This window comes from Cydia strobilella, chromosome 3 (assembly GCF_947568885.1).
Source record: "Cydia strobilella chromosome 3, ilCydStro3.1, whole genome shotgun sequence".
Lineage (NCBI taxonomy): Eukaryota > Metazoa > Arthropoda > Insecta > Lepidoptera > Tortricidae > Cydia > Cydia strobilella.
Window position 1 is genome coordinate 5,420,237 of NC_086043.1, and position 27,690 is coordinate 5,447,926.

A 27,690-nucleotide genomic window follows, 5' to 3' on the forward strand; every position below is an offset into this window, starting at 1 on the left:
AGTTAAAATTATAAGTAGTTTATAAATAAAAATAAGCCACTCATGTATACCTACAAATAATATTTCCTAAATAAAATAAAAATACTGTTACAGTTATAGAGGAGCGGGGCATCCTGATACAGGTTCATTCACCTAAAAGGATGTCCCAACCACTGATGGCAATTTGTAGATTAAGCTTACAAGGAAATAAAACAATTTTCATTTTCATCCATATCGTCCGGCGGACTGATAGTCAGTGGGCCCCTTTAGAGTTGGTATATATATATTCACAAAACGCTCTGTTCGACCTACATCATCTATTAGCGCTCTTGGTCAACTTGCATAATAAAAAGCTTATTATTTAAAAAAATTACAAGCTTTTGTTTAACTTGTCCTCTTAGTATGTTAGGGCTCTTTTCCGCTGAACATCCCGTTTATGTGGGTACGGTTTTCTGCAGGATACCCGCCGTTTTAGTAGTAGGTATATAATACGTGCTAATATGGTAACTTTCGCACGAGCATTCTGTTTGCGGGATACTGCACGTATACTACTAAAACGGGATCCTGCAGGAAACCGTACCCGCAAAAACCGTGATATTCTGTGGGAAAGAGCCTCTAGTGTTGGTCAAATCTTGGAAGCTAAATTTGACCTTTGATTTCCGATTGAGTTGAAATTTTACATACCTATGTAAATCGGATGACAATACCTAATATTACAATGACATGAAGCTGATCTGGTGATGGAGACAGGAGGTGGCCATGGTAACTCTGTGATAAAACAACGCAAAAGTAATTGTGTTTGGGGTTGTTAGACTTGTCTCGATGAGTATTAGTTGCCTGTGCAAAAAAAAGTACAGTCAGCGATAAAAGCTTGTATATACCAAAAAAATATATTTTTGCTAAAAAGTAATTTCAATGTTAACTCTTGCAAATGTAAGTTGACACAGACAAATAAATAACTGGCAATTAACCTGTTCAATATTATACGTATTTGGTACTAGGATCTGGAGATATACGACGCGGTGGTGGATGTGCGGTGTTACGAGCTGACGGCGCTGTTCCTCTGTTCGCTGTTCGTGCCCAAGTGCGGGCCCCTGGGCCACATGGTACGCCCTTGCAGGAGCCTTTGTCAAGGTTAGTAATACACATACACTATCTATATGTCATATTTCACCAGGCTGATATTTTGACTTTAAAAAGACATACTATATATCCATATGTGATCCATATCTGTATCCAATAATAGACGGACTGCTAAATAATTCAACAATTATCATAGCTTTGGCTGGTAAAGTTTTATATGCGGGCGACATTATCTCTGGTTTCCTGACTATAAACAAATCAAATTATCTTTACTTCACATTTAGATAAGCCCGGATGTGTAACATACCTACATTGTTTTTTTTTTTAAATAAATCAATAGAATCCTAATTCTACCAAGTTACTAAGACCCAACAAAACTATACTCCACCAGAAACTATGCGTCGTTGCGGCTTCTTCCTAGAAGTATTCGGGCTGTCTATGCCCGACTATCTTCAGTGCGAGATCTTCCCCGAATCAACCGACACCGACGTCTGCCTCGGCAACCGAGAGGTGAAAGAGGCGCGGTTCCGCGCTGCAAAACCTGGTAAGCAGAGGCTACACATTTGTCTGCCGGTTGGGTCGATTGAACGGACCATGTATTTCATTCGAGGTCCAAACCGGGAGGTGAAATAACTAAGCGAGGAAGTAGGCCCAAACTAAGAAAAATATATAATAATTATTAGTCTTCAGTACCAGATATTTGCTAAATCCACCAACACGCCATCTGTGTCGGCAAGTGAGTCTGATAGAAGTGAAGTACTGCACTGCAAAACCTATGGAGATATTAGTCTGTAGATGCGCATGTAACTTCATTGCAATATACTCATTATACCACCGATGCTGGCATCGACCTCGGCAAACTAATTGGACAAGAGTTTCTTGCAAGAGCATCATCATCGGTCACACAACATCACTTTGGCTACCCGTTTATTTTCAGTGCGTAATCTCTTAATGATGTCTGCTTCATTAACCGATAACGATAAATAATCAGAACATTTTCCCCAGTGTGCCCCAGTGGCTTCCAATGCGACGTGAAGCGCTGCATCCCGCACGACTGGCGCTGTGACGGCCACGTTGACTGCCTGGATCGGTCCGATGAGCTCAACTGTCGCACCTGCAAGAAGAACGGCGACGTGCACTGCGGCAACAACCACTGCATCTCGCAGAGCCACATGTGCGACGGCCATTCCGATTGTCCTTGGGGTCAGGATGAGAGGAACTGCCGTGAGTATATTTCAGTGATATCGGGCCCTTTTAAGTATTCCATAAAGCATATGGCTGAAACGCGAAGACAACGTCCAAAGGTTGTTTAAGTGAGACAGACGACGTCAAAAGCAAAAGAACATTTTTTTCCAAGTAAGTAAAGAATCGGAAAATCTTTGATGCATCGTTTGCGCAGTAAAATGTATAAATGCTACAAGCGGCATTAAATGAAGTAACTAAAAATACATTGCGTTAAAGTGAAAATGCATCACTTTTTACATGAAACTACTTGACTTATATCAGAAAGTGTATCTGGTCATAATGGCTATATTACCTTTTAAAAAATAAACATTGTATATCTGAAATGGGTATAGGTACCTATTGCCTTTTATTAACAGAATAAAGGAATATTGCACCAAAAACTGTAACGGTGCGTGTAACGGAACGTTACACTACTGACTTTTCTATTATTTCTGGCATATACAAATTCTAAATTCCCTATTCAAATTCAAATCTTTCTTGGAATCCCTTTCGTTGGTTTTAATTTTCAATTCGATTCAAGACTTCGATCGATTAATTAATATCACGAAAATATCTTAATATTCTAAACGTACTGTACTTCCTTCATAGGGCCAAAACATGCTTATCTTGCATTTAAATAGTGAAATTGTGATCAAATATTTAGTTCATACAAATTAGTGCTGTGCAGTGTATCGGTACTTATAATAAGTACACATCTAGTCGCCCAGTTCACCTTCAGACTACCTACATCGTAAAGGCACATATTGTGCCTTTTTATCTCAATTAATAAATACCCAGATCGTCCTGGTTCCTGCCTTTCATTACTACACCCTGTTGAGTGAGGCCTACCTACTCTGCCCCCTCACAAAAACATTATATTTCCTAATTAGTGGCATTGAAAAAATAGACTGTCACAAAACTTTCTTTTGAAGACCATTTTGAGGATTCCTTCGTAGTAGATTTCGTCGTAATTGTTCTATTGATAAATTGACGGGCCCGTATCATTCACCGTACACAATTCCAAATTTTTTGAACAATGAATGCTGGATTGAGATGTAATTTGGCAATGCGGGTTTTATTTGTGTTTTTTTTTTAATTAGGTTTTACCTACCTCCAAAAATTTCTAGTATTTGGTTATCCAATTTTATATACTGTTTTTGCTCAATTTGATATACGAAACGTTTTAAATTAATACGGTTTTTTCCCGCCACCAAGTTTTTTTTCCAGATTTATTTATTTTTATGTATGGGTTATATCCATACATTTTTTACCATTAAGTACATAATAAAACACACATCATGTATTGAACTGACAGGCCTTAAAATCTACATCTAAATCCATACGCGTTAATTAAATTGAGTCCGTCTAAAATAAATAAGTTTTTGCCGACTTGGCAGCGAAAAAGTTTGGCGGCGCCATTATATACGTACAACATACCTGTTTATCAGTACGGTTTTTACTCACTATTATTTTTAGTCGCTTCTGGCGACATGTTTCGGATTCTCGTGATTCCGCGGACACTCGTGCCTGGGGATGGATTCGAAAATAATCCGAAACATGTCGCCAAAAGCGACTAAAAATAATAGTGAGTAAAAACCGTACTGATAAATATTTTGAAATATGTCTCACGATAGTTTAAGTGCGAATATACCTGTTCATAGAAATTTGGCGTTTATGATGGTGCTTTCCACATGCATGCTTAGTCTGTGGAGAGTTAGTTTAGTTACTCTACATCCGATCCTAAAGATGCCAATGCCTTGTTGTAGTGCGACTAAGCGAGATGAACGGCGACGTGGGTCGTGGCGAGCTGCAGGTATTCCGCGCAGCCAACCAGTCTTGGTTCCCAGCCTGCCTCAGCCCGCGCACGCTAGACGAAGGCACGGCCACCAAACTGTGCTCCATGCTGGGATATTCGTAAGTTCCATAACGCTTTATAATTGAGCCCTGATCAGGGTTACTGTACTGCCTTGTTTGACCACTGTGTTAGTAATTCTTAAGCTTTTATTGATCTTTTTTCCCAATAACATCATTTTTAATAAGCGTTGCTCTCCGCAACCTAATCGTAAGGTTTGGCATAGGCCTTTCTGGCTCAGAGGAGAATTTGGGCCTTGTGAGTTTCCTTACTAAAAAGATTTTCTATTACGAGCCTCTGATTTGAATCTCGCACGTCTTAACCACTTGAACTAGCGCCGGAGAATTTTGATTTTATACTAATATAGTCGAACTAATTAGAATATTCAAACTTCATAGTCTGTGGGATGGCAAGTCTGGCAAGTAAAATTTTGTGCCTTTTATTACAAATAAATCGGCGTGTTTTACCAAAGAGAATGGTTTTACTAAAATATTGCGTAAAATCCTTCAGGCACATGAACAGCAGTGCAACGGTCGGTGGCGCCGGGCCGCGCGCCGGGCGCATGCACGGAGCGTACACCGGCGCGGCGCGTCAGTACAACTCGTTCCTGCGCAGCGAGGGCGGCCTGCTGCGCGAGCTGCGCGAGTGCGGCCAGGACACCGCACATGTCAAGCTCGTCTGCAACCATTACGGTCAGTCACTGTTCTTACCATTGTACAGCTACAACACGTACAGTTCATAAGACTTTACGCCATTAGCCAAGCGCGCATCAGGTTACCGGTTCACGCCTCGCCTTTAAAACATAACTTGAATCTTAAATCGGCCCTGGTATTGGATTCTACAAGTACCTTTAAAATCCTCGCATTTTATGCAAACATATTATATGTTGGTACTTACGCTAATTCTACAATGAAAAGTTCCTAAAGGAAACCGTGATCTTTGACTGAAGGTTGGGGACAGCTCCAATGCCATTTTAGTCGGTTAAAGTAAAAGTTTCTAGAAAGAAGCGCTCATTCAATGCACAATACAATTTAACAGTTGTAAACAAATGTTATTTTTTTGCCCTTTATGTATTATTTTTATTTATAGTCAAAAACAACAGCAACAACAGAAACACTGTTTAACGGACAGTCAACACACAATGGACAGTTATCTAAATACACCTAACGAGAACAGCTAATCGATCACTCAAATTAGACAATAGACATACAAACGATACAATTTCAAACTAACCACAATCCTAATAGTGCAAACTACGCAATATCTACAAAGCAATAATCCCTGAAATCCATTGGGCTTCCAGCAAAATTCCGTGATCAAATAAACGGGACAACAGTTTGTTTGTATCGCGCTAATGGCCCGCGGGAGCTGATCGCCCGTGAAATGAAGCCGCGCCGCGGCGCCAAGCGCGCTGCGGCCACGCCAGAATGGTAGCAGTCAGAGCGGTTTGGGCGGAAGAACGGTTACCAAATTCGAAATAGGTTCAATCCTGATTTTTCCAGTTTCTTATTTAGTCAGCTTCCGAAATCGTCCAACTCACATGAGGTCGTTTTGGTAATAAGTTTAATACTGAGTATATCTAATCCGCTTAAAATTAAATTTAGAGAAAGTCAGATTCTAAGTTATTATATAGTGATTACGTTACTCTCTCGTAAGTGACATTTCTAGTGTAAGTCAATTTCATGGTACGTCATGCGGATACACAGTCAACCAAAATTATTTGTAGCCTATTTCAACGAGATTTGTAATAACAGTTTTATTTCGTGAGTAACTATCGCGGTAACGGAAGACAATATTAAATAATATGCAATAACAGTATTGCATACTCAATTTCCCGGTAGATGTTGCTTTTTATTTCTAGAACTAGCGAACTGTTGTCTTTCGTAGGATTCATAAGATATTTAAGTTTTTTTTTAAAGAGTAATAGGGCTGGGTATTATCCGGCCGACTCTAAAGCGAGGTTTAGACTAACAAAAACTTGCATGAAATTTAAGTTACATTGCCGACTACTAAGGTAAATTGTATTCAAAAGGTTCATCAGATACCGCAATGTAACGAAAATTGCATGCAAGTTCTTGCTAGTCTACACCTCGCTTAATATCTATGTTAAAAAAAAGGTATCCATATGTTTGTTTTACAATATTATGTTAGTAACAAAAAGATATAAATTATATACCTATGTTAGTAAAAAGTATAGTTCTCATTGGATCATACTTCCAAGGGCATATACATTCCCAAAGTTTCAAAAAATATGTGTACGCTCTTACACCTTAGAAAATAAAGTCGTGTTCACATACTTTTGAGCCATTTGTCTGGATCGATATTTTTGCCTTCGCTGTACATGCATAGACATCCAATGAGTGATAAGAGGGCGGTCCATCCTTTTCGCAATCACCTTCAGGACTTTCAGGAGTGTGTTGCCTGTGTTGGTGCTGCCCCGCACGCGGTCCCTCAGGGACGCCACCCTTTTTCGCAGCACTGCATGCGTGGAAGCTTACTTACATAGGTATATTGCAAGGTTATAAAACGCTTGTAAAAACTCCCTAGCCTACTGAGAATCTGACCTCCCCAGAAAGATACTAAATAAAAATTTGCTGAATAACTGAATATAGTGTGAGACATGTTTAGAAACTGATACACTACGAATCCAACCTAATAAAAACAAAAGAAGCTGACCAAATAAGAAACTGGAAAAGTCAGGATTTCAACCTATTCCGAATTTGGTAACCTCCGCTCAAACCGTCAGAGCGAACGGTTAACCTTCTAAGCTCTTTGCAATTTAATTTGGAGACTACACTTAAATTTTATAATAATTATTGTACCTACTAAAGTTTAAAATGAGAGCCATTCTATGCCGCTCCATAAAATTTATTTTTATAGGTAATCATGGTAGTAGTAGGATATAAACTTAGCAAGATAAACTTTTTTAAGAGCAATATGTGAGGTAAAACATTTTTTATGTTTTTTTCTTAATTACATTAACTTTTAAGGTTTCATCAGTCAACTTTTATTACATTCTGCTGCGAGAGCGGGGCGCGAGTGTTTCTTTTTCTAATTGCTGCTATTAAATAAAAATGCTTTAGGTATAGCTACCTAATGATAATCCTAGTACAACTTTGAATGGTTAGAATAAGGATAGCATTGAATTCATGAAAGTGTTGTAGTTAATCCACCTAAATTCTACTCATCATTACAATGATGTTGTTGAATTTCTTTATAAATATGATACGGCTCGGCCATTTGAAAACTCATTCAATTGTTTACCGAATTCTCGCGGGACTAATATCAAATTGAAACTCGTTTTCGCTAACTGGCTGAGTGATTGAGTGGCTTATAGGTATTATGCTTGATATGCTTGATGGTGATGCAGAAAAGCCACGTCATTTTTCACATTTTTTAAATTTCATTTAGGCGTTTATTTGAAAAAATTTCGCTATCCATTTTCTAACTTCTAACGTCGACCTCGTTCTATTACATTTCGCTAGGTAAAAATTAAGCAGTACTATCAAAATGGCCGCGCGCCCGCTCGCTTTGACACTTGCACAATTTCACATTTTCTGGCAGTCGGAAAATGCAACGCTGATTCGCTGTTGTCAGCGCGCCGGCCCCTGAATATAGGAGGCATCGTTCCAAACGCTTGATAGACTCGGCCATCGGTCGGCCGGACCAGTATAAGCACATTCTACCTTTACTACCTATATACCTTTACTTTTGGACGTTGTTCACGAGGTCATATTACCCTGGCTCTCTCAAAAAGTCGTCTCGCCTGCGCTTGCGTTGCCAATGAGAATTCGTGGCCTGTTGTCCGCTCGTCGGCAGCTGTCTGGCTCCGGGTTTTCGGGAGACTAGCTTTTCTGTGTGCCAGTCAGTTAACTATTTAGTAGTTGCATGTTACATTTTTGCTGTTTCTGGTTATTAGCTTTCAGGATTATGTTACACAATCAAACACAATACATTTTCGAAACTACCTAAGTTTTATAGTTACTTCTAGAAACTCATTTTAAAGATGATTAAATATTATGAGATTTATAGTTCAATGTAAATACAGAAGCAATAGTAGCAAAAGATGATCAGTTAAGAGTATTTTATAACAAATCTTCCGTGAGACACAGACATATTAAATATATTAATAACATATATAACATAATAATAAGTAATAGTTTTGTTAATATATTATTAACATATCGAGCGTTTTCGACTTAAAATACGTGAGTGACCCGTTATTAATATATTTAATATTACATCCATACTTAAAATAAAAGGAAGTCTGTAGTGTCTGTGTTACCTCTTCACGCTTAAACCGCTGAACCGATTTAGTTGAAATTTGGTATATACATAGAGATTGTTTGAGTCCCGAGGAAGGACATTCCCGAGATAGTTTTTATCCCAGAAATCATCCCTTAAGGGAGTGAAATTTTGTATGGGGAATTAACAACAACAGCATAACAAACTGTGTCGATAGGAACTATCCCGCCCGCGCGGTGTAGCACCGCCCCGCCCGCGCACCGGCGCTGGTGCACGATTTAGTTGAAGTTTGGTTCAAAGATAGTGACCGGGACTCATTATTCTTCGGGATAGTGACAAGCACAAAGGGTAGTTTTTATTACAGAAATCAACCTTTAAAGGGGTGAAACGGGGGGTGCAAGTTTGTATAGGGAATCAATAACAGCTGACCTGATTTAGATACAATTTGGTTATACAGAGAGATAGTTCGAGTCCTGGGGAAGGACGTATGATAGATGTTACCTCAAAAACCATACCAATCAACCATAAAAGGGGAGGGGAGAAAAGGGGGAGGTAATTTGTATGACGTCAGAAATCCGAAATCAGAAATTTTATTTGCTTAAAACATGGTCAGTACAAAGGTATTTACAACAGAGGTATTTACAACATGGTCAGAACAAGTTGGTCAGGTTCAGACTACCACATTCCCGGGTTTTGAACTGGGGAGGGACGTTCAAAATCGTTCACACAGCGTCTATGCGAGAAAGCATGTGTGTCTAGCCGTATGAACGATTTTGAGTTGTCATACACATTTTGCTGTCAATATGGTATTCGATGAAATCCCGTATACGGTATACGGGAAAACATTACATCGTGTGAACCTAGCCTTACTGTTATTAAAGCTGGGTCAAGCCATTACACGTGTATCGTCCGGACAACCACCGCACATTAATAAAGGCTTACTTATTCCATCACAAACCCCCAAAAAACAACAACCAAAAACAATCAACTCCACCAAATTAAATTAGACCGCTTTCCGCATTGAATCAACAATAAACGTTTTTATTCCATTATAAATCCAATAAAAACGAAATCACAGATCATAATTGTATTCTATCGAGCGATCTCCATTACGGGTTTAGTGCCGGGTGAAATTGAACCTTGTTATATAGGCCATAAAGGCGTTGTTAGGCGACACCTGACGTAAAGTGGAATGTTCCCGGGTCTGCTATCTTTCGAGTGAATCGGTCGTTATTTTCTTAAGTTTTCGTGAAATCGAATTATAAATTGAATCTGATCACTGATCAGCTTTACTTTATCGGAGGTTTCCGAGTCGCACTTTGGGTGCTTATTACGTTTCGATTTTACATATCCGATTTGGGTAGTTGTTTAAGTGAACCTGGATTGTGTTGTCGATATAATTTAAAAACAATTAAAAAGTTATCTTCGCTTTCGAATAAAATGCTATAACAAATTTAATCAGTTTAAGAACAAACAACACCTATATATAATTTTTGAAATAGTACATTACTTTGTTGCAATTAAATACATAATTATTTTTTCTACTCGTCGACTATAATCTGTGTATTACAACTTCATATGCAACACTACAACCTTACTCTTTTCAACGTTGGATAGTCTATGGCACTTCCGACTCAAACCTCAAGCATAAATTTTTTTTCGATACGGTAAAGTCAATTATAAAATTTTGGAAAATAGAAGTTCATACATTTCGATAAAATATTTCTCGTTTAAGGAGACTCGATTCAATGCAAATTAGCCAACGATGACGTTTCGGAACGTAATTTCGTCGCGGCATCTGTCATATTTCCGTCTACTTAAACACTGCTGCGTCGCCTCTTGGTTGGCCAATCTCAGCTCGCCGCGCTCAAAAGGACGAAACAAAACGATAGCTCAAATGAATTATTTATTATTAGTTGTAAAGTAGAAACAAATGCTTCATAAGTCAGAAACGCGCATGTGACACCCTTCTTATAGCAATAGCCATACAATACGAAAACCGCTTAGCGTTGCTTGTTAGTCTCCATAGGCTACGGTGGCCAAAATCGAGATTTTTTTTTTAAATATTTACTTAAAATTTAATTTAAAAATTGTATTAGTTTTCTTTTGTTTTTGTTAACCTACAACCTGTTGCTACGGAGGATTGGGGCTTCCTAATACAGGTATAGTATAATATACTTAACAGGAAGTCCCAACCTACTAACTTGTAATGTAACATTATATTAATGTAATAAAATATTTTCATTTTCAATTTAGCAAAGAGCAGGTACTAGGGCTTCATGAGTTTCGAGGAGGTGTCGTTGACCAACCCGCCCGGCCTCGGTGGCCGGGGCGCGTACGAGTATGAAGATATTGCTCCGCTCGCGTATCTTAGCTGTATACGACTACCTACTTTTGGTTTGTTACCTATATAATTCTACTAGTTGAAAGTTTTTTTTTGTCTCGTATAAAAAAGTATTGTATACAATTTTATAGTGATATAATCAAGCTTTTCAATTTCGTACCTTACTTAAGCAACTCAGCAAGCTTCGTTGCTTTTTTGTCTATCCCTCATACTTTACAAAATATTTCGCAAATAAAATTGCCAATTTTGATTTCACTCTCCTGAAACTGTTTTCCTCGTCCGACTATATGGAAGTCGAGGCGAGATATAGATACACGTGTATCATCCTACACGAGTTGCGCAAACCTTTTGAATCTCACATAAATCCTTTCTCAACTTGCAACAGGCAAAAAAATCAAGTATTCTCCCAAAATTGTAAGGATTCCCTTTTTAAATTCGTCTTCCTTGTCTCTTTGTTGGCAAAAAATATGTGTATTTTATTAGGTTCCTATCTATATGGAGTTTTATAAGGTTGGATTTTAAAAACCATCTAACTTCTTTTTTGGCTCAAAATAATATGGGATTCTTTGTAACGTTACTATTACTACAAAAAAATCGGCCGTGCGAGTCGGACTCGCGTTCCAAGGGTTCCGTACATTACACAATTTATAAGAATGTATTTTTTATGTGAAACGTGAGGTCTTTAAAGAATAGGGGTGGGATCAAAACTATATAAGTAATTAAGTCCGTCTCACGCTTGACTGCACATTTCTAATAGGTTTTCCTGTGATCTACAGGTAAAGAGCTATTTTGTATATTTTTTTTCAAAATTTTAGACCAATTAGTTTCGAAGATAAAAGGGGCGGGAATGGTAATTTTTTGGCTATATTCCTAAATAACCTAAACTATTTATTTTAAAATTACATAAAAATTATTTGAGATTCTCATAACGAGCTCTTTCATTTGATATGTAACACGATATACTTTTAAAAACTTTATTTTTTAATTTTCTTATTTACCCCCAAAAATGGCCTCCATGTTTAAAATTCATTTTCCCCTCACTAGCTCGGAAAGCCGTCTTTTATCCTTTAAAACAAGCGGGGTAAAACGCATTTTATCCACTAGTGGGGAAAGTAATTTGACCTTGGGTGGAGCGTGTTTAAGTAGCTTGACAGATAACAAAACGTAAAACGCTCATAATAATGGTTCGTTCGATATTAATTATTATTAAATAAATGGTTTGAGAATTTAATAAAAAATACTAGATTTAGCTGTATTTAATGATTTTAAGTCATAAACCTTAAAACTCCATAATAAACGTTTGTTTTTTAATAATTATGTTAAATATAATTCTGAACGCACAAGTTAAGTCGATGCAATTTCAAAACGCATTATTGACATTTCATACGTCAGAAATGTCAACATTGTCAACAAAAAATTTACTTAAAAACTTCTCACGTAAAATTACAGAATTTCCAGAGATTTTTGTTATAATATCGTAAAAAAATGAGTTATTCCAGTTGATGAAGATGATCTAACGCCTGTGGATGTTGCACTTTCCTCGCTATAGTGAGGGGAAAAGTTTTGTGTTACACACGGGTGCAAATGTATTTTACTTCTTGTGTGTTAAAACACTCGCTACGCTTAGGATTCTATTTTAGAACCACTCGCTTCGCTCGTGGTTCAACTATAGAATCCTTTATTCGCTTGCTCGTGTTTCAATTCCACACTCGCGGGTAAAATACAACTTTGCACCCTTGTATAACAAATAACTATTTTTACGTTACATGTCCGTCTTTGGGTCACAAACTTAATTACGTATGTGTACCAAATTTGAACTTAATTGGTCCAGTAATTTCGGAGAAAATAGCCAAATGGCAAAAAACGGAACCCTTATAGATTCGTCATGTCTGTCTGTTTGTCTGTCTGTCCGTCCGTCCGTATGTCACAGCCACTTTTTTCCGAAACTATAAGAACTATATTGTTGAAACTTGGTAAGTAGATGCATTCTGTGAACCGCATTAAGATTTTCACACAAAAATAGAAAAAAAAAAAAAAAATTTTGGGGTTCCCCATACATAGAACTGAAACTCAAAAAATTATTTTTTCATCAAACCCATACGTGTGGGGTATCTATGGATAGGTCTTCAAAAATGATATTGAGGTTTCTAATATCATTTTTTTCTAAACTGAATAGTTTGCGCGAGAGATACTTCCAGAGTGGTAAAATGTGTCCCCCCCCCCCCCCACCCCCGTAACTACTAAAATAAGAGAATGATAAAACTAAAAAAAATATATGATGTACATTACTATGCAAACTTCCACCGAAAATTGGTTTGAACGAGATCTAGTAAGTAGTTTTTTTTGATACATCATAAATCGTAAACCGCGATTTACCTTTCACTCACGTTTCACATAAAAGAATACATTGTTTAAATTGTGTAATGTACGGAACCCTCGGTGCGCGAGTCCGACTCGCACTTGGCCGGTTTTTATTTCCTTTTAAGGTACGGAACCCTAAAAAATACTAATATGTATGCCTAATAAGTATACGTAGGTTCTGTAGATAGGTATTTGTAAAAATCTGTAATTCCGTGCACCTATTCTAGATAACATCTCATTTGTTAGTTTTCCGAGGTCCGCCAAACGCCGGAAAAAGGTACAATTTTGTAGACAAATGTCCATATGCATCATTTAGCATTGCTGTGCCTTGTGGCACAAACCGCCCGCGATCTGCTACACTGAACCAAATATTACAGGTCGGCCGCGGAATGCCGCTACTCTGCCGTTTACATATGTAACTATATAGTTGCGGCACTTGCGGTAATCAATAGTTATAATTATTGCGATCCAACTTTCAATACAAATTAGAACAAGTTGTTGGAATTGATAAGTACGTTAGCCTAATTCTGATCATGATGCTTCTTATGTTGCAGTTATATAGTTAATTACAGAATTTCACACTAGGTTTTTGAAGTAAGTAGGTACCTAGGAAATGCTTAAGCAATTTCCCCTATAAAATATCGCAGCAAAAAAACTATCGCCTGTTGTAAACAGGGGTATTCAATTATTATTATGCATTGTCAATGATAAATAAGTGATCCTACGATAGAGAAAATAAATCGATAATCGCGCTACATGGTAAGAAATCTGACTATTGTAGGCCCAAAAAATCACTTGATATTAGTTGTCAACAGTCAAATAAAATAACTAATGTGCCCCATAGCCGCAAGGCTAAAAATAAATAAAATAAATGGGGGCCTAGCCAAGATGACCAACGTACATCGACAAACGCAAAAACGAAAAGAAAAAATTGGCCAAACCCCCAGTCACGACTGCGGTAATAAGTGTTCCGTACCATCGTAGGCATATCGTTATGACACTTATGACAGATTAAATTTTAGGCATATCTCAAACACAATGAGCTGCAATCATAGCTGTGATTAACATACATTAAAGTGCGTAAACATATTTTCTATATTGTTATAGTATTTTTCAAACCGCTCGGGTACTACCGTGCCAGATGTCATCTATTTACAATATTAAAACACAAAATCTTGCAAAGTTGTATTTAGAACACCTTACTGTCACAACCCAAACTGTTTGAAAAATACTTTAGGTAATATCCAGAGGTAACACTAAAAATGTATCGGGATCACATGCAGATGCTTCTAAAAGTCACGTGACCATTTCCATATATTATTTAAGTTTGGCGTTTTTTATCATCGGTTGTCATCTTAGCTAGACCCTCTGATGAGAAGCAATATACATTTGTGTGTGTGTACGTAAAAATATAGACTCGTTCACGGTCCGTGAACCGTAATGGCGCCGAGTCGTGAGCGATTCGTTTGGCCCGGCTAATGGCGTTCGAACGGTCTGCGGGCTGTAAACACCGCACCACCCATTAAATCCCTCGTTTGGGTTTCAATTTGCAGTTAGTGATTTAATAACACCGCATAGGTGATACAATGGACCCATTAAAATGAAAAATATACCAATATTTTTCTTTGATTCTAGTTGTAATCATAGAAATGAAAAATATGTACTTTAGCGTACTCTTCGCTGTGAGCTGAGCAACAATATACCAGTGGTTGGCCCTAGACCTACGCTAGACCTGGCGCTGTGATTTAAGTATGGCCGAGAAGCCATATGATATACATGGGGTCCCTTTGTTTGACATAATTATTGAAAGTCATAATGTAATGATTGTCATTTTTTCATTAGTCATAATTCTGAAACCGTTAACTTTTTAGGATTTTCCTTGGGTTATCCTATAGGTTAGGTTAGGTTTGTTTTATGGCAATCCTAAAAAGTTACGCGTTTCTGAGAAAAACCAAATTATGACTAATGATAATATGACAATCATTACATTATGACTTTCAATAATTATGTCAAACAATAGAGACCCGATATACATATGCCTCGCTTTTTAACAAGCCTTGTGATATTCCAACTAACTAAAATTCAATTAGGCCTTGTTCGATTAAGTCGGTTTCCACGACATTTCCCTTCTTCGATAAGGTGATAGTAAAAATAAATAACGGAATATGCATAAATTGGTCAACATATATTCCATTGTAATACAAGTTCCGAGAAAGTATAATACTTAGTTGTCAATATCAACAGCACATCTGGAGTGAGGCCATCGAGAAGAATGGAGAGGCTTTAGCTCTCTCTAGATGTATCGAAGGCCTTCGACAGGGTTTGGCACGAGGGCCTTATTAGCAAGCTACCGTCCTTCGGTCTACCCACTAGTCTTTGTGACTGGATAGATTCGATTAGATTAGATTCGATATTTATTCTCATAATATGAAATTACATTATAAATTATGGACTGAATGGACAGAGGACAAAGGAATGAACGGTCTTCTTCTGTTGTATGTTAATTTTGATTTGTGTAGTATGTGTATGAAATGTCTATTGGTTTCACAGTGCTTTGGATCACTGTTATGCTGTGAAATGTAATGAATAAAAAATAAATAAATAAATAAATTATATATCAGACTTTTTGAGGGATCGATCAATTCGGGTTGTCATTATTGGCTGCTCGTTCGATCCATTGGCAATCAATGCTGGAGTCCCTCAAGGGTCCGTGCTTTCAGCGACCCTTTTCCTGCTCCACGTAAACGACCCGCTGCAGTCAGGTACGTTCAGATATGCAGATGACACTACGGTTGTTGAAAGCTACATACCCAATTCACGACCTAGTGGAGCCCAAATTTAGATCGCTCAGGAAGGCAATGGTCGAACGCATGAACGTGTCACTGAAGGCAGTCTTCGATTGGGGTGAAGCCAATTTGGTTTCGTTCAATGCTAGTAAGACTCAGGCGTGTCTTATCTCCGCTAAACGGAGTTCATTCCATCTCACTCCTACTTTCCGAGATGTATCCCTTCCGTTAACCGACCATCTTGAGCTGCTCGGAATCTCGCTGACCACGTAACTCAACTTTATAATAAATAAGTAAATAGGTACACGTGTCCGTGACGTAGCGGATAAACTGCAGGAAAGTCGCCTCCGGTGGTAAGGCCATATAAGCGGCAGACCGGTGGACTACGTCGGAAACAGATGCCTCATCCTCACTGTCAAAGGCCCTAGATCACGCGGCCGCGGTAGGCCTAAGAAGTGCTGGCTGGACGTCGTGATAGCGGACTTGCAAGAGAACAATCTCACACCTGAGGATGCTAAATACCGGGCAAAGTGGAGAAGATTGAGTAGGAAAGCGGACCCTGGCGCTAGGCCGGGAAAACGCTAGGTCAAAGAAGATACGTAAGTAGGTACAGGTTGGCCTAGTAATAAGTTGACAACTTTTCTTACTGCGGCATATCGTTGATAATTTTAACAAACGTTTTCGTTCGTGTATCAAAGCTACAGGAGAATATTTTGAAGATAATAACTTAACTTAATTAAGTGATTGTAGTTTACAATTTTATTTATTTTTCATTTTTCTAAAAGACGTGTAATTAATATTCTTTGTCAACGTATTTTGGGCCATTCTGTACTATAGTACTAATTACCTTAGCGCTTGAATCATAACCATATTCGTACATAAGTGAACTGATTTACCTTTACCCACTCGCTAACTAAATCATTTCCATTCACCAAACGTTTTAACCTCGAGAGTATAATCATGATTATAACAAAGTTTGATATTGAATAAGGATCGAACCCGTGCGCCCTTGCGGCTTGGTCATTACGCAAATGTGAGTTGAACCCTGATTTAGTGCTTCAAGACAATGGGCACCTGGAATAATATATTACATATGAAATAGGACGCCCGGACTTGATTTAAATTAAATTTTAGTCCACAACTATTTTAATTTACCCCTAGAGATAAGAAACTTTTAACACCCAGAAAGCCAATATTTGAGACCCTGTTCGTTACCTTTATTGCTATGATACCTAACAAGTCGGTATTCTACAGTGAGATATTTAACTTAGTGTATTTGGCACTAAGTACCTATTTGTAACAAAATCACGCCCTGTAGTACACAATACAGAACGCAGTTTGTGAAGATGTGTCGTTATATTTATATACATCTCGGTTATGATAGTGATTTTGAAATTTTGCTTATTATGCCGTCAGCCTGCAATTATATCGTTAAGAGCCCTTATTCCCTGGAGCGTTCATCGATTTCACGAAATAACACTCAATAGATGGCGTTGACGCGCGGTACGCGAGCGCCGGCAACTATAACGCGTTTTGAACCCAGAGAAGAATAATCTTGATTGTTGTCGATTTCAATAGCAAGTTGTCACGTTGACAACATTATTTTTATTGTTATAGCCACTCTTTTATTTTATTTTATATGCATGGTAGTAGTAATTTCAGTTTATTATGTTAAGAAAATATACATACTTGTACCCAGAGATGACCAGGGTGCCTAGCCAAGATGCCAACCGCTTAGGTACTTATAGTTTACATTAAAACCAAATCTGCAACTGGCCTCTGAAATGGGTAATAGAAATGCGTCCCGTATGTCTTTAGCTTTCCAAATGACCAGGGTGCCTAGCCAAGATGCCAACCGTTTACGCTCCGTACCAAACGAAACGTAATTGTCTCTGTCGTATTAATATGGAAGAGTGATAGAGAGAGATTACGCTATTGTTCGCTTCGGAACGAACGACTGGAATCTTGGCTAGGCACTCGGGTTTAGTACCTACAGTTTACGTTAAAACCAATTCTGTAGCTGGCCAGTTGGCCACTGAAATGGGTAATAGAAACGCGTTCCGTATGTGTTTTGCTTTCCAGATGACCAGAGTACCTAGCCAAGATGCCAGTCGTTCGTTCCGTCGCGAAAGATAGGGTAATCTCTCTCTATCACTCCTCCATATTAGTGCGACATAGACGGTTGCATTTCGTTCGCTACGGAGCATAAACGGTTGGCATCTTGGCTAGGCACCCTGGTCATCTGCAAAGCGAAACACGTACGGAACGCGTTTCTACTACCCATTCAGAGGCCAGCTACAGATTTGGTTTTAATGTAGACTATAGGTACCTAAACGGTTGGCATTTTGGCTAGGCACCCTTGTCATCTAAAAAGCGAAAGAAACAAGGAACGCGTTTCCACGACCCATTTTAGAGGCCAGCTACAGATTTGGTTTTAATGCAAATTATATTCTAGGTACCTAAACGGTTGGCATCTTGGCTAGGCACCTTGGTCACCTGGAAGGGGAAAGACATACGGAACCCGTTTCTACTACCCATTCCGAGGCCAGCTACAGATTGGGTTTTAATGTAAACTATAGGTACCTAAACGGTTGGCGTCTTGGCTAGGCACCCTGGTCATCTAGAAAGCGAAAGACACAAGGAACGCGTTTCTACGACCCATTTTAGAGGCCAGCTACAGATTTGGTTTTAATGTAAATTATATTCTAGGTACCTAAACGGTTGGCATCTTGGCTAGACACCCTGAACAGATCCGATCACCTTGGCGAAAAAATTTAATATTTGTCTTTTATGTGTGCTATAAAATGTACCTATGATCACCTAAGGATCAAGATTTTCTAATCGCAGTATACACCACTTCTCGGAACTAGCTCGCTGATTACGAACGCAACGAATGCCTGACGATCGAGCACAGGCCCGTCCCCTAAGCGCGCTCGGCGGAGACTGAGCGCGCAGCGTCGGTGCAGCGTGATTTATACCTTTTAAAAATATTTAAATTTACGGCAAAATAGGTCCTATACTCGTAGTTATGTTTTTTTTTTATGGGTTCACATAAAGTTAGAGTTTGCTATAATATTATTTTGAGGGCAAAATATAAGTACAATTTGCGATAAAAAAATATAACGCGACCCTGTTTTCACCGAAAAAATGAAGAAAACTCGGAAGGTATTTTATATTTTTTTTTTAATGAATCTGATTTTCAATCATTTCAGCCCCTCGTACAAGATATGGTGAATTGAATTGTAATCATTCATGTACCAAATGATTCTTGTTTACTGCAAAATTGGCAACCGAAACGACACTTCTCACTTCAAATTTTTAAAAATACTCCCAAGAAAACTCATTTATTTAAGGTTTAAAAAGACAAAATGAAAACTTTAACTATTTCAGCCGCTAGTTTAGGAAATGATTATTTATGAACGTTAACAGTTTTTGAATAAATACTAATAGTTACGTCGTAATGTTGAATGAAAAAGGTAGCATTTTGCAAAATACGCTCGTTTGTAGCAATAAGGACTCTGGTACAGTCAGCGTGTAAGCTTCGAGGTTTATCAGTTTCGGTACATAGCAAGCATTTCTTCGGAGTCCATTCTAATAACTCCATAGTATATAGTATTGCTTCATTAAGGCAATCAATACTCAATTCAGAAGCAAACAGCCAAATATATGCGTAAGTACAATCAGCATCAAAAATAGCGTATCAGACTATATACGTCAAAACTTCCACCATACCACCACACTAAACATCATTCTCTAATACCTTTAACATTTTTTCATAGAAGGTAATTTAATTTGTTCTTAAGAGTATTAATGGCAGCGCCATCTCTCTTCGCTAGCCCGTAATCACCTGAGTTTGATTCGGTTAGACGGTCGAACCATACTGTTAGAGATAACCACCTTAGAGATGACCGGGGGCGCCACAAGCCTTCAGGAAATTGTCATATACTTGAAAATTTCGACCCATGTCACCGTGACCGAATAGCCGTGTGGTTCAGGCACCTGTCCGGTAAACGAGGGACGCTGATCCGATTCCAGCTCTGGACACTGGAGGTTTTGGTAATTTTTTTCTTCGTATATGACATTTATTCTTATATCCTTTGTCTCTTCTCTAGATCATGTTGCAAGGTATGACCAATTCTCTGCGGACGCCTTTTCATATCATCATCTGCTCTTTTTGTCTTATAAAATCCGTCCCCCTAAGGCCAAACCTAAAATACTCTTTCAGCGCAATTTTAGTCGGATGTGTGTTGAAAAGCTTCGTGAGGATGCCTCGAAGTTCGACTGGAGTGGGGTGTTGGAGGCTGCTTCAGTAGATGAGAAGGTATCGCTCTTTAACTCTGCTCTAACTCATCTCTACGATGTTCACGCCCCTATACGCCCGGTAAAAATTAAGCACCTTCCTGCTCCCTGGCTTACTGAGGACATTAGGTTACTAATAGCAAAAAAGAATTTGGCTAAATCTAGATTCAGGGGATACCCTACAGACAAAAATAAGGCTAAGTACCATGCTTTACGGAATCGTTGCAGTACAATGTGCCGAGATGCTCAGAGGCGACACATTCACAATTCCGTAGAAAATGGGAACCCCGCCAAAGTTTGGAAGTTCTTAAAGTCACTTGGAGTTGGGAAGCAACCTCAAAACTCAATCAGTGATAGCGTTGACCTCGACCAGCTTAACCTGCATTTTTCTTCTTCTGCCACTTTTTCTGGGTCAGTTAAGTTGGACACCCTTAACTTTCTTTCAAATATCCCAACTCCTGACTATCCCCCTTTCTCTCTTGCTCAATTTACTGACAGTGACGTTAAGAAGAACGTAATAGCCATCTCGTCTAATGCCGTTGGAGTCGATAATCTGAGCCGAAACATGATCCTTCCCCTCATTGACCTCATAGCTCCTATTATCACCTGTATCCTCAATAGCTCCATTTCTTCTAATGTTTTCCCGTCGCTTTGGAAAGATGCCGACGTCATTCCTTTGCCTAAAAAATCCAGTCCTTCCGCCTTCTCAGACTACCGTCCTATTTCCATTCTTCCTTTCCTCTCTAAAGTTCTAGAGCGTCTAGTACATCAGCAACTTACTTCTTTTTTGAACAGACACGCGCTCATGAACCCATACCAATCCGGATTCCGTACAGGCCACAGCACAACTACTGCTCTTGTAAAAATTACTGACGATATCCGGGCCGGTATGGATAATCGTAAGATCACGGTATTATCGCTTCTGGATTTCAATAATGCTTTCAACACGGTTGACTTCGACATCTTGTTAGGCATATTGCGTTCACTTAATGTATCTCCTGCGGTAGTTGACTGGTTTCACAGTTACTTAGTAGGGCGTCGGCAGCGTATAAAGGCGGATTCCTATCGATCTTCGTGGTGCAACACGCTTGCTGGTGTCCCACAGGGCGGCGTGTTGTCTCCTCTTCTTTTTTCTATCTTCATAAACTCTATCACTTCCAATATTTTGTCCTCCTACCACCTTTACGCTGACGACCTTCAAATCTACTCTCAGGGCTCTGTTACCGATCTATCACAGACTATCTGCGCCATGAACACTGACTTGGAGAGTATTTTAAATTTGAGTAAACGTTACGGTCTCAAGGTTAACCCTACTAAAACTCAGGTTATAGTCATAGGTAGCTCAAAGCTCACTGCCCGGATTGATTTAGGTTCTCTACCTGCCATTGTGTTTGACGGTATTCAGATTCCCTACTCTCTCCAGGTAAAGAATCTCGGTGTCATGATGGACCAGAGTCTCTCTTGGGTACCTCAGGTGAATGAGGTTAGCAGGAAAATGTTTGCTGCAACTGCATCACTCCGCAGACTCCGTAATTTATTGCCTTACGCCACTAAGATTGCGCTAGCTCAATCCCTCTTATTGCCCATATTAGATTATGCCGACATTTGCTATCTGGACCTTACGGAGGACCAGCTGAATAAGCTCGAGCGCCTCCAGAATCTCGGTATAAGGTTTATATTTGGTCTGCGCAAATTTGACCATGTGTCACAGTTCCGTTCTCAGCTCAAGTGGCTTCCTATTCGTCTTCGCCGTGACTCTCATGTTCTCGGCCTTCTCTATGGCATTCTCTTTAACCCCGCTACACCACCTTATCTCAAAGAGCGTTTCAAGTATCTCTCTTCTATCAGATGTTCTCAGACTCATATTCTTGCTCCTCCCTCATCTACTTCTAAATTTTATAATAGCTCTTTTACCTTCCGGGCTGTTCGGCTGTGGAATGCTTTACCAGTAGAATTAAGATTAGCTAAATCTCTCCCCATATTCAAAAATCAGCTAAAACTATACTTTCTATCTCTGCCTTAAGTTGCCATTTTATATATTGTATATATGCTTGTATAAATATATATTATATATATATATATATATATATTGTATTGTATATTTATTTGTGTGTTAGGTTTCGTTTTAATACTTATATGTATAAGTAGTAATTGTAGTATGTGTGTTTGTGTTTAATATTCTCCATATTTAGCTCTTGCACTACCTGTTGACTTTTGTATGAGTTCTACATTTCCTGCTACCCAAAGGTTGTCTGGAAGAGATCGCTTTTTAGCGATAAGACCGCCTGTTGTTACCTGGTTCTATTTCTTCTTTAAATATTTCTTTGTAGTTTTACATGTATGTAAAATGTATAATTTTGGTGCAATAAAGAATATTTACTTACTTACTTTATTTCGGTTGATATAATCTTTTTTTGTTAAAGTTAAACAGATTATGGCTCATACTTTTTAACGCAAATGTAGAGGTAGGTACATATATCTCAATTTAGAAAAGTATTCGAGGGTGGCAGATACCTTTAGCGCGTTGTTTAATTCGCTAGTATTGATGCTGGCGGTACCTACTCGTTTAACAAGGCTTCCCAAAAATCACTATCTCCCGAGAAACTTCAACAATATCCTATTAATTTCTTTATACCAATCCCATCCAATACAGCCAGAAACAACGTCCCAATTATCGTAGCGAAGGTCCCCGTGTCTAGCCGATGAAATGGCTAATTACGAGTTCCGACCGTGAGCTCCCATTGGTTGGGCGACCTGCGCAGGCGATAAGTCGGATTCTCGGGTAGGCCAAAGTAACGAGACCTCGAGAGCCTTGACAATAATAATAATACAGTGATCCTAATTACTGATTAGATTATAAAACTCTACTGAATTTTTCATTACCATAGGAGTTTTGCACGTAGCAAAAAAATTCAGTAGGTCGAGGTTGATCTCTTCATCATTTTCACGATCACTGCATTCGATGCCATAGTCGAAGTTGATCCTGCCATAAGTAGTTGCTGTGGCACATGATTTCACAATCTAGATTGATCTTTCCCTAGTTTCCGCGGTATAAAAAGATTGACGTACACCTACATTTACTTGGATTGGGATTGGATCAATCAACCACCAGGCAGCTGTTTATCACTGAAACGCCTGCGGCCGTAGCACGGTCGCATTTTTATCACTTGTCACCATGCCTGTTAGTGGTGTGGAACCTACTTTATAGCTTGAATCGTCTCCTGCGTATGGCAACACTGTTTTCTCTCTTCCTAGCCGCCATTCTTAGCGTACACATCAAAAATGTAAGAATTTTCTATATGAAATAATAAATGCAGTAAAAAGTGAAGTTAAAGTTTTTATCTCATCTATATCAAGTCTCTCCATCCTCCAACAATTACACCTGTCACGTTCTAACAAGTAGGTATGTTAGTGCGAAAGTGACAGGCATAGTGACAGGCGATAAAAATGGAACCATACTGCCACTGCTGGAATCAGAGCGATGAGAATGACGCCACCAATGGTTGCTTATAGGTCGACGGCCTCGGCCTACGCTATCTGTGATAATCCCTGATATGCGGGATATTTCTGCTTGCACAGGATTTACGAGTGGCAGCTTTAACCAACGTGGTTGGAATTCATTAAACTTTATGTAACCCGAAAGTCTTATACTGAAAGCTATTAAAGCGAACTCAAATTAGCATTTATGATTACATTTTACAGGTTTTTATACAGTTGGACCTCTCCATTACATGATCACTTCCTTTCAGTGTCCTTTTACTTTATATGGTATATCCATCTCATTGTTCCCTCATTACTACATAACAGTTAAAATAAATTTGATAAGTAAATTATGTGTTATTTGTCTCTGTTAGGCAATTGCAGTGTCGTAGTGACACTTGCCCAAGAGTGACAAAATAATTTTTATTTTATTTTGGGGCACACAGTGGGACATTTAAAAAAAATTACCCCCTGTCCATTTTTTCCCTCTTTTTTATCCAATAAAAATGAACGGTTTTAAAATTCGAATACAGCCAGATTACAATACCATTTAAATAAAAACATTAACCGTATACATATTTATTTTCAGAAATATAAATTTCACGATTAATCTGATCATAATCTCAGTTTATCTCGCTTGAAGCTCTATAATAGTACGATAGATACGCAATGAGATTTGAATGCATTCGCCGAGATTATGCATAGAAGCGCGTAAGCCTGCCATATTGCAAGCCATATATTATGAACAATGTTGGCAGCTGGCCGTAGATGTACTGTGTGCTTGACACAGACATTGATCTAAATACAGACGGGCAATAGATTGTAAAAACCAACCTCAAGTAACCTCAAAACTTTACATTAGGTAATTGATAGACAAATTGGAAGAAAGTACTTATTGCGAAAGCAACCTTTTATTTGTATAATGCAGTAGCTAAACGCAGCCGTCGGGCTCGCTTACAATGCGGAGGCTTTTTTAAAAGCACCAATAGGAGCGCTCCACATAACTTGTATCGCGGCCAATTAGAGGCACCTAAATTTAGACTACCTTTTTACTATTCAAAATTAGCTTAATCACTCTTGCATCAGCCTCCATACCATTACCACCACTTCTACACCATTTAACCGTTTTTGTCAGCTGTACCTTGTTGTAACGTAACCAGCACCTATATATTCAAGATTACACGTTTACTTCAAATCGAAGTCTTTTTATTTGTCGTCGAGACCTGCACGGCGGCTACAGTACTCATAAAAAATTGTACATCAATGCCTTGATTTATCAATATAAAATTACGTAATAAGATATACTTTCAGCAGATCATTCATAAACATCTTTAAATCAGATCACATGTATCGTCAAATGTATTTTAGAAAAAAAATATTATTACTACTGTAATATAAATTTTTTATCTTATTCTTTTTTAATTCGCAATCGTCGCCGGTGTAAGAAGTTATAAGAAAATTACACATTTCAATTTCGATCGGTAGAGTTCAACCACTCTAAATTGGCACAGGCTCGGCTTGGCACATGACAGTAACAATGTATGCTCGACTTTAACTGATGCCCCTAAATATTATATGCCTGGCAGTGCATAATCATTGGACTGCCAAGTAGGTATATTTGGGTAGCCTACTAAGATATATGTCTGTGGCTCAAACAGTTTAGTCTTAGGCAGTGTTTAACTTAGGCTTAAGGGTAAGTTGCGTAGTTACGAGCTAGCTTACAGACCGTGTATACTTACTGAGATAGTTCAACGTAGTTAACTGTTATACACTAGTTTAAATTGCTTGCATCCAATTATTACACATTTCAACTTACGCTAACCTTAAATGTTCGATTGTATCACCGTGAAATGAATTGAAAGGTTACTTGCCATCAAAATTTGATACACAGTATTGACAGTTTTGAAATATTGATTTTGACGGGTGGAATCGATACCTACTTCTACCTACACCGTTTTTACACGACGAGGGAATCGCTGAAAGTAAATATTACTATATACATATTTTAATAGGGTACGTACCTACTTATATGTAAGGTTTTATATTAGATGATCAAACGAACTTCTCTAGCGAAGTTCGATCACTATTATATGAGTGGTTTCATTCGAAGATATAATATATTATTATAAATAATTCATAAACTTAACTTAAAATGACTATTATTCAAGTTTATTTGCAATGTACAGTATAAAATAGTTCACAATCAATAATTACATAATAAAAATGAAAATTTAAAAAGACAGTCCATATAACACCACCTTACATTACTTGTACCATTCCACTAACCCGGGGTTAACGGTTAAACCGTTAGCCCAGTGTCAAATTGTACTGGTAACCATGGTAACTCCAGATTTAACCGGTTAACCCCGGGTTGGTGAGATGGTGCAAGTGGCCCTTACAGTTTAACTCTCTAAGGACCACTTGCACATTCCCACTAACCCGGGGTTAACCGGTTAAACCTGGAGTTACCAATTACCATGGTTACCAGTACAATTTGACCCTAGGTTAGTGAATAATGCGCGTGGCTCTAACGCATAGGTCCCAACACTAAATAAAAATTTAAAAAAAACACAGTCCATACTTTTATAACGTCGCATCCAAAACTTAATTTAAGCAAAGACACGCGTAAAACAAACTTTGATAGACGAGTAAATTAGCCAGGTATTACGTTTCTCATTACCTTAGATTTTTTACTTCTACGAATTCTACGCAGCCATAAAAACGAAATGGGACTTAAAGTCTGGGGGTCAGGGTTGACGTTTCCTTGGCGGGGTAGTCCCAGTGGTCTCATTACGCGTAACGGCCGGCCATAAGTTTGGCCGATTTAATTCAATCGGCCATCGCTCATACAGGCCCAACGCGGTTTTTACGAGCTCGAATAAAATATGTCGCATAAATGTTACGCTTCGCTACGTATAAAGTGTTGAGGATTTGGTTTTCAATTTGTTTTAGATGGGCTAGGTAATCTAGGTATGTTTTGGTTTAATTACTGAAGTTTCTCGCTTGTGTTACAGATTTAGTGAAAAATGCAGCATTTGTATCAGTTCTCAAAACTAACTCACTGCCATGGAGACAAGAATATAGAAACAATCTCACTTGGGAAATTTAATTGTCCAATGTTTTATGCAGGAAACAATAAACGCTGAAAAATGGGTTAATAATATTATCACATCAGAAGTACTTTATCGTATATTTCGGGGCCACTTACGTTTCTGCAATGCGTCACCAATAATAGTGTCACCAATCACCCGTTTATTAAATGTCAATCAAATGCCAACATATCAGTGGCCGCATGAGAATTGTAGGGGAATGAAAATGGATTTTACAAATTGTTAAACATTTAATTTTGAGCTTGAACAGCCTTGTAGTTATTGATCGTCAAGGTCGTGTCATAACAAGAGCAAAGCCTTTAAAAAATGTTTAATCAGTTTCGGCCTCCCAACAAATCTTAAACATCGATCCTGAAGAGCCTACCGCCAACATCGAAAAATCAAAAATTGTTATCTACTTCTATCGGTCTTGCATATTAGAGCGACAGGGAGGCATTCGTCTCTCGATTTTTCGATGTTTGTGGTAGGCCCTCTGTCCCGCCCGGAGTTGCTCGATCGCTAAAACATTTGATAGGATAGTTTAGTTTAGCAAGAAAATATTAAAAACGGTAACAAAAGGCGATATTTTAGGGACCGAAATAACTACGAATATAAAAAATATTCGTAATAAAAAGCAATTTTGCGCGCAGTTTATTTTTCTTTACGGCTGTGATTTTGTTTGTTGTTGGTTGCTTTTAAGCCAATTCACGTGTTATTTTCATTAAAATTATCTTGAGTTAATAACCTGTTTTGTACAATTTTAATAAGCTCCCGAATAAGCCGAATATTATTAACTAAGTAACGCCTACGAGCACACCTACAGATTTTCTTAAATACCAGTCATTACACTCTTGATTATGTCTCCTCGAAATTTAGATCGCTTTAGCGGTTTGATACACAGTGTATCTGTCATAGTTTGATGAGTGTATCATACACTCATCAAACTAT

General features: G+C 38.3%; 1 protein-coding gene across 1 annotated transcript in view; it reads left to right on the plus strand.

The window, feature by feature from the left end:
* Positions 1 to 27,690, plus strand: part of LOC134755695 (atrial natriuretic peptide-converting enzyme) — a 142,567-nt gene that overhangs the window by 94,736 nt on the left and 20,141 nt on the right. The window contains exons 8-12 of the mRNA XM_063692242.1: positions 981 to 1,113; positions 1,454 to 1,606; positions 2,068 to 2,286; positions 4,053 to 4,200; positions 4,649 to 4,830. Coding sequence (XP_063548312.1) covers positions 981 to 1,113; positions 1,454 to 1,606; positions 2,068 to 2,286; positions 4,053 to 4,200; positions 4,649 to 4,830 — 835 coding nt within the window. The remainder of the gene's footprint in view (positions 1 to 980; positions 1,114 to 1,453; positions 1,607 to 2,067; positions 2,287 to 4,052; positions 4,201 to 4,648; positions 4,831 to 27,690) is intronic.